This window comes from Lactuca serriola, chromosome 5 (genome assembly GCF_051521515.1).
Source record: "Lactuca serriola cultivar US96UC23 chromosome 5, Lser_US96UC23_V15, whole genome shotgun sequence".
Classification (NCBI taxonomy): domain Eukaryota; kingdom Viridiplantae; phylum Streptophyta; class Magnoliopsida; order Asterales; family Asteraceae; genus Lactuca; species Lactuca serriola.
In genome coordinates this window covers 28,431,284-28,439,585 of record NC_136412.1, presented here as the reverse complement: position 1 = coordinate 28,439,585, position 8,302 = coordinate 28,431,284, and the positions used below count along the sequence as shown (strand labels likewise).

At 29.0% G+C, this 8,302-nt stretch overlaps 1 protein-coding gene across 1 annotated transcript; it reads right to left on the bottom strand.

Annotated features, from left to right (window-relative positions):
* Nucleotides 1-4,506: 4,506 nt before the first annotated feature.
* On the bottom strand, nt 4,507-7,842 carry LOC145052256 (uncharacterized). Its single transcript, XM_079000044.1, has 2 exons — nt 7,596-7,842; nt 4,507-6,675 (listed from the first exon to the last, which is right to left on the bottom strand). Exon 2 carries the CDS (start codon nt 6,630-6,632, stop codon nt 4,749-4,751), a length of 1,884 nt encoding a protein of 627 aa, XP_078856170.1. The 5' UTR covers nt 6,633-6,675; nt 7,596-7,842; the 3' UTR covers nt 4,507-4,748.
* Nucleotides 7,843-8,302: the final 460 nt, after the last annotated feature.

Genomic DNA, 8,302 nt, shown 5'->3' with positions numbered 1-8,302 from the left:
ATTTTATTTTATTATTTTTATATCATATTTTTGAAGTCATTTATTATTATACTTTCATATAAAAACAATTTTAATAAATTTCATTTAAAAACATAAAAAATAATTAAATTTTTTTATTTAAAATATTTTATTTATAGATTTGAAAAAAAAATAATAAATTTTTATTTTAATTCTTTTTTATAAAAATTGTATTTTTTTTTCTATAAAAGAATTTTTATATTGAACCATTTTATTATGTAATGATTAGTTTTATTTAAAGTAAAATATAAAGGGTATAATATTATGTAATGATAATTAATAAAAAAACCATTTATTTTGTAATGATTAGTTTATTTTAGAAAAAAAATTAAAGTAATTATTAGGAGGTCCTTTAAAAAGTAAAAATTATCCAAATAGCCAGCCTTTTAATATAGTGACATCTTAATCTTTCCTTAATAAATGATTTTTATTATAATTAAAAGATAAAAGTTATGACTTTCTATATTAATTGTTTACTAGGTGTAATACCAGTGTATTACACGGGTTGATTAAAGAAAATAAAACATTAAAGTGTAAATAATAAGTATTTTTTAAAATAAAATTTTGAAATAAAAAATAAAGAAACATATATTAATTGCAATTTGTTATAACATTTATTACATTTGATACTTTACATATATAAATATAAGATTACTTACATATATAAATATAAGATTATGTGGCTTTTTAATTTTAAAAATTAACAAAACCCATAAACTGACATGTGGATCTTATTTATTTTAAAAATATGACAAAATCACAAGTGTCAAAACTTATTCGAGATTAACATGTAGCAAAATTATATTCATTTATTATAGTAGATATAAAAAGAATAGGACGTCATAATTGGTAAATAATTATTAGCGGTATTTAGATAAACAAAAAAGAAAAAGAACAAATAAAGATAAACAAAAAGAAAAATCCTTATTTACTTCAATAAGTTGCTTTGGAAATTTTATTATTATAAATTGAAGAAAATAAATAATACATAAAATATTGTGTGGTTTATGAAATGTTTTTTTTTTACATTAATATTTATAAATATTTTAATGAGAAAATATGCAATATTCCCTCGAATATATATTTTTTTTAAATTCAAAAATTAATTATTATATGATTGAATATTTCTTTTTAAAACTTGTATTAGGATTGTTTATGTCATTTACAGGAAACCAAATCTAATCCTCATTATATGTCAAGAACAAATAAGCGAGAACCAATAACGATTGAAAGATAATTTTTGTTAAAAAAAAAATAGTTCCAAATTTTTATTAAAGTTAAATAGTTTTATAATTTAGGTTAAAATTGTTTGTGTTTACTATTTAATAACAATTGAATTTTATTAGAATACGCTAACAAAATGTTAGATAACAAGACATATCAGATCATCCGTTATATTCACCACTAACTACTATAATGGTGGGTGCCACATCATCATCATACTCGTTATCACTAACCATATGATACCTACCACTAAACATATCACTTCACCTCATTTTTTTATTTAAATTTAATTCAAAAATACATTAAAACATATTTTTTTATTTAAATTTAATTCAAAAACACAATAAAACATATTTTTTTAAATTAGTTTTTTATTCAATGAAACAGAGATTACATTAATTTAAAACACACAACATAAAATAAAAAAGATAATAATAAAAAACATAAAAATACAACCACAAACAATTTAAAACAGTTTTTAAACTTTATTTTTAATGACTAAATTTTGAGGACTCTCTCAATTTTCGTCAAACTTTGACGTGTTTAAACGATGTGTGTTTCATGTCTTCATATTAGTGCATGGCCACAACAAACGAGTCGTCTTCGTCTACGTTGTTTATAACAAAATTATAAATCTCATTGAATTCAAGGCATTTAACCTTCATGTCACGAAACTTCGAACATATTTCATCAAGACTACGACTTTGACAACCCATTAAATCATGAAAACGTTTCTAACTTTTACTCAAAAATTAGGAGGCGTTTTTTGGTCTTCTAAAACAGCTACACATGCTAATGCTAAGTTCTCTTTTTCATTTTCTGACTAATTCATCTTCTTAGGAGCCATTGGTTTTGAATTTATCAAGCAAGAGAAGTGTGTGATTGTAAGAAGAAGAGAAAAAAATTATATGAGTAAAATGAGAGAATAAATGTGGTATTAATAGAAGATGTTTAATGATGTTTGAAAGGTAAAATTTAAAGAAAAAAAAAGATTTTAAACCCTGAAATATGGCCGTTACTCAAAAGCCAATCAAATTACCCGTTTCCATTCGTAGTCCAGAGCACGAACACACATGATCATGAACTACCACGAGCCACCGAAATGGTGTGTATACGGTCGTGGTTCGTGGGCATCTAGACCACGAACTTATGTGTTGCAACCATACCTGATGGCCTTATATAGAGGAAATATCACTAATAGAGTAATATGGTTTTTAAGACAACCAACTCAGATAATTTTTAGTTCTATATTCTACTGAAAATTAAATTAAAAATATATTACCTTAATATGTAATTAAATAGGGTAACTTTACTTAGTTTAACCGCTCCAGAAACCATTCATTACAAAATTTTAACATTGCCCATCAAACTACATCAAGACATTTTTTTGTATAAAGGCTTGAGACCAACAGTCTAAAAACTCTAAAAAGTTACACACAAAAGATAATTCATCTTAATTTCATGCTTGTTTAGATTGGCTTTAGTTGAAAGTTTTTTCAACCTCCTTCTCCAAGCCAATATATTTACCGGGTAAATAGTATAAAAGACATTAAGTTTACATAAACATTCTAATTTAACATTATGTTTTTTAATTTTTTACAATTCTGACTACTTAACCGCTCAACTTGGTTACCTGCTGACGTAACATGATGACATGTCTGTTTTGATGACGTGACATGCTGACGTGTCAAAATTAATTTTTTTTTTCAAAAAAGACATTAAGTTTTCATTTTTTTTATTTGAAACTAAGTTTAATTTTTACTTTCAATTTTGGCACTTTGTTTTTTTTTTGTTTCAAATCGAACATTATTTTTCTAATTTTGTTCAATTTTGATAATTTTCCATTTGAAACCACATAAATATATTTTTTATTACATTTTAAAACGTATAAATACATTTTTTCGTGTAAAAAACCATATCTTTATTTAAATACAAGTTTTTTCTTATTCTTTTATTTTTATTTTTACATTCAAAGCATAATGTATAAATACGCATTAGTTATATCATTAGAACCAAACTAACCATAAGCTTCAAATAAGATGTAAAATTTTCACGGGCTGCAAACTTTACATCTGCGCCTTGATCGACTACACGCCTCCAAACCTCCAAACTCATTTTAATGTTACGTATTTAATATAAAATACGGTTTTTATATAAATAATACATATTTATAAATAAAATTACGATTTGAATATTAAAAAAAAACCCTTGTATTTATACAAAAATATGATTTTTAAATGAAAAAAATATATTTATATAGTTTAAAATGTATTAAAAAAAAATATTTATACAGTTTCAAATGAAAAATTGTCAACATTTAATAAAATTGAAAAAATAATGTTTATACAGTTTGGAACAAAAAACAGTATCAAAATTGAAAGGAAAAATTAAACTTAGTGTTAAAATTGAACAAGGGAAAAACTTAGTGTTTTTTGTGAAAAAAAAATTCAATTTTGACACGTCAGCATGTCATATCAGCATGCCACGTCGTCAAAACCAACACGTCATCATGTCACGTTAGCAAGTAACCGGGTTGACTGGTCAAATGATTCGAATTGTAAAAGATTAGAAAACATAATGTCAAATTTGAGACAAAAAAAACACAACGTCAAATTAAAATTTTTATATAAACGTTATGTCTTTTGTGCTATTTATCCCGTATTTACGAACCAAAATCTCTCATTAAATTGGAGAATCTCCCAAAACTAAAATCCATTTTGTCAAATTAATTGCCTTGCCCAAACAAAAAAAAGGTGGTGTAATTACCCGTAGCTTCTAACTACCACCACCGTTTACGTCGTTGTTCTGATTATATTATGATTTACAAGTTGTCAGTTATTTTACTATATTAAGATATATTTAAAACATTAATAATTAATTAATTAATTCTATAAAAGTCTGTTTTGCCTAGTAAAAAGGTTTTGGGCCCAGCACTCATGACAAGTGAAAATGACATTGGCCTTGAATCCTTGATGATAAATATGTTAAAGTGTAAAGTTATAATCAATTTCCAAATATCCAATATGAATGGCTTTCCTGCCACCATATCTCATTCCATTATCTATTTCCACTTCCACTATTTAAAATGTACATATCCTTGCTTCCATCCAAAATTATTATTTAAATATATAATTTTTTTATTTTTATTAGTTTGTATTTTTCTTCATTCTTTATTCCATCCAAATACGGCATTTAAAGATAAACCTTTCTTTCTTAAGCTTGATAATAATGAAGTCGTTCATTAGAATTTAGAACAAAACATGGTTCTTCTTCACGAAACTATTGATTTCATGTATATATATAACAAGTCTCCAAGTTAACCCCCCAAAAAAAAAAAAAAACATAGAGTAAAACGTTTTTTACAGCAAAAGCAAAAAAGTTAAAAAAAAAAAAAAAGCTCGACCTGCTACAAAATTAGCTTTCTAACAAAGTATCATTCGAGTCCAAAATTAATGACTGCTTCAGGTCAACTAACCACTGATCTCTTCTTAATTCTTATCTATCATCTATCTACCATCATTTTCTAAAACCACCCCTTCAATTGTACCAATTTTTGCATTTTTCCCCCTTTTTCTAGCATATGTTATAATCCCTTTAACCTCCACTGGATTGACTTTCTCTTCAACTGTTGACTTCAGCAGCTCCAATGGCAACGCTGCAGGATCAAGCTCCAAGCAACCTTTTGGAACATTAGAACCTTCTTCACCTGTTAGCAGATAATAAGGTACTTTATGAGACAATCGAAAGATTTCCTCTTTAGGAATCATTCGCGTTTCCTTAACATCAGAATGTTGTTGATGAAACACAGACTTGAAACCACCAACTTTCACCAGTGGATTTACCATTATACCCTTCCCTTCTTCATAATCTTCAAGAACTACCACCATGTCGTATTTATGTATCGCTTCATCTGGAGTGAACTCGTTCCAATCCGGACACCAGTTTTTATAAACAGCCCACACTTCGTGTTTTCGTGGGTAAATTTGTATAATACCCTTTTTGCCCTTTTCCCAATGAACCTTGTGTGAGAAGGAATTTAGTGAGGTGTTGATTTCACGTTTCCCGATTCGGAAATCGCCACTTGTTTTTGGAAACCCTGATGCGACCCAATTAATTGGAGCTAATTCAGCATTGGATTTGGAATTCAACCAGCTTATTTCCATCTTAAATGGTTTCCTTGATATCACACTATGAATCATTGCATAGTATCGAGGCATTCCATCATCTTCATCATAAGCTGCCCAAACTTGGTTTTCCGAAAACGCCCTTTCGCTTCTGTCCATGTCAAAATCATGAAAATCGGGATCCGGGACACTCATTAGGATTGCTTCCGTGTTCTTTGTATCGGTGTCCATGTCATCATCATCATCAACATCATCATCCATGTCATCGAGGCTATCTTTTGATGGTGTTTTTACATCTTTGACCTTACTCATACCATTTGGAACGATTTCTTGTTTCTTGATAACTTCTTTCTTTATTTCTTTTTCTTTTTCTTTTTCGTTTTCTGCATTCCACTCGTCCAATTTCTTGTTGATTTCATTCCTGGCTTTTGATACCAAAATGGTACGAAGTTCTGCAGATGACAATTCTCTCACACTATTCTTAGGTTTGTTGATTGTAGAAACGTTGACTTTTTCACGTTCCATGGTTGACTGTTCGGCTACACGTCTCTTTTTTGCAATTCCATCAACTTTAACTGAATTTGGACTCTGATATCCCACTTCATGTTGTCTTTTAAATTGTCCACCAAGATTATTCATCTGATGATTTGCATTGAGGTTCTTGTTTTGAGGAGGATGCCACATTTGATGAAGATTTACAGGAGGGGGTGAAATTGCTAAAGCCCAAAAGGGCTCATGACAATTGGTGCAAAGGATCTTTTGGTTGAGGTAAACTTTCAAGTATTCAAAGTGCATTTTGCATTTTGTACATGAAGTCCAAAATGTGGTGGGTGGAGGGGTAGAGGTGGAAACTTTTTGGTAAATTGGTTTAGGGTTTCGTTTTTGGTCATATGCTTTCTTTTTACCTTTATCAGCTAATATTGTCCATGCTTCAGATACAAGCTTAAAAGCACCTTCAGCTCCAATGGATTTGTTTTTGTCAGGGTGAAGAGAGAGAGCTAATTTTCTGTAACTTCTTCTAATAGCTTCATCATCAGCTGTGGGGTCCACACCAAGAACACTATACCAATCTGATACTCCATTGACCTTCTTCTCTGAAGAAATGTAAACATCAAGAATCTGAAAGAGGTGTGAAAGACCTTCAAGCCCTGGGAATAGTTTATCAGCTTTTTGTGCTATCTTTTTCGCACCCACAAAATCTTTTTCTATTAATTTTGCTTCAGATATCTCTTTAGCACGAAGCGCTTCATCTTTATTGCATTCCATATCAGCATTCAGAGTAGAGGGTCTTCCTCTGATTGAGTAAGCCCTAATACAAAAAAAAAAAATTAAATAAATAAGGACATGAAGTATGATTACGCATCATCAAGTTATATATACAAAGTACAAATCAACATCCTATTTATAGGCTCCATTTTGAAACCCTAAAAACGAACATTGACCATTGAAACTACCAAAAGGGGATATGAAAGAACATGTGGAATATCTGAACGATTGTGTGTAAGCGTCACAGGTACCCTAAGTTGATGAATCTAACACAGAAGAAAATCAACATAAACAGTTATACAGTTTTGCAAAACAAGTAGTCAATTCGTTTGATGGTATAATGAAACAGATGATAAGAACTTAACATTGTAAAATGTCAGGAATTAGAACCATGAATTAAGCGATTCAAACAAAATATCGTCATAAAGACTCGAAACATTAATGTGGTATCTAAAAACCTACTAAATTGATCATTGGGAAGATTTTATGCAGCTAGATTATAGCAAAACTAAGGAATCACATAAACTTCCCCAAAATCGCAATCAGATTGGGGTAAAGATGAAATTTAAACTTGTGGGTTGTAACATTAGCTTCATTGATTGATGTACATCAGTAGAATAATCTCGATACATTCAACATTGAATGGTTTCATTCTTTAGAATCGTGAAATGGATTATCTAAAAATGTAATAACTCGTATGAACTTGAATTAGCAAAAACTGAACAAACCGCCGCATCAGATCCGATAAACATAATATAACATACCGAAAACGGAATCAAAATCATCACTAGATTTTTTTTCTTAAACCCTAAAATGCACAAACAAAAAGGGCAAATATTCAAAGAACAATAAACCATAAGCATTCCAAATCAAGCAAAAATCGAACAGCCTATATGGGTATAGAAAGTTATCTTCATCATATTCATAAAAACAAGTAATGAGCACAGATGAAGAAGAAAATACCCAAAATACTCAACCAATCTAACGAAGGAGGCGCCACTGGAAATTTCCTCCAAAATCCGATTTTATATCGCGTTTGTTAACTGTTCCTGATCAATGATTTTCATAAACGAACAATTTAGTTTCCTAAATTCTTCACAAATCCCTAAACAAATTCATGTTAACGACCAAAAAAATATAAATCTTTGTGGTTTTTATCGTAGAGCTATTGATGAAAGAAAAACCAGCAGGTGTGTGTTTTCATAGCTTTTGAAATTTTGTTGCCATCATCTCCATTTTATATGTGAGATTATCCCGTATTGTTTCAAACAAAATTTAGGACTTTTTGTTTTTGTTTTTTTTTTTTCCCGAGAAAGACAAATATAGCTAATTCTTTAATGCTTTTCAATAAATACCCAAAAATTAATAAATGATTCATATAATCATAAAATTACCTAAAAATTTAATAAATGATTTCTATAGTCATATGGAAATAGCAGGTGGAAATCTCAGGTCCAAATGACTATATTAGCTCGTAAATATTAACATGAGATTTGATGGGGGTATAGGGTATTCATGAATGGTTAACCGATCCGTAAACATATTTCAAAAGGTTAACCGAGACTATTGGTTCGTTTATTTCTTCAACCTAAACCTAAACCGAAAAATCAGGTTAACCTGTATTCCATTAACCAAAATTTTCGGTTATATTATCCGGTTAACCAATTAAC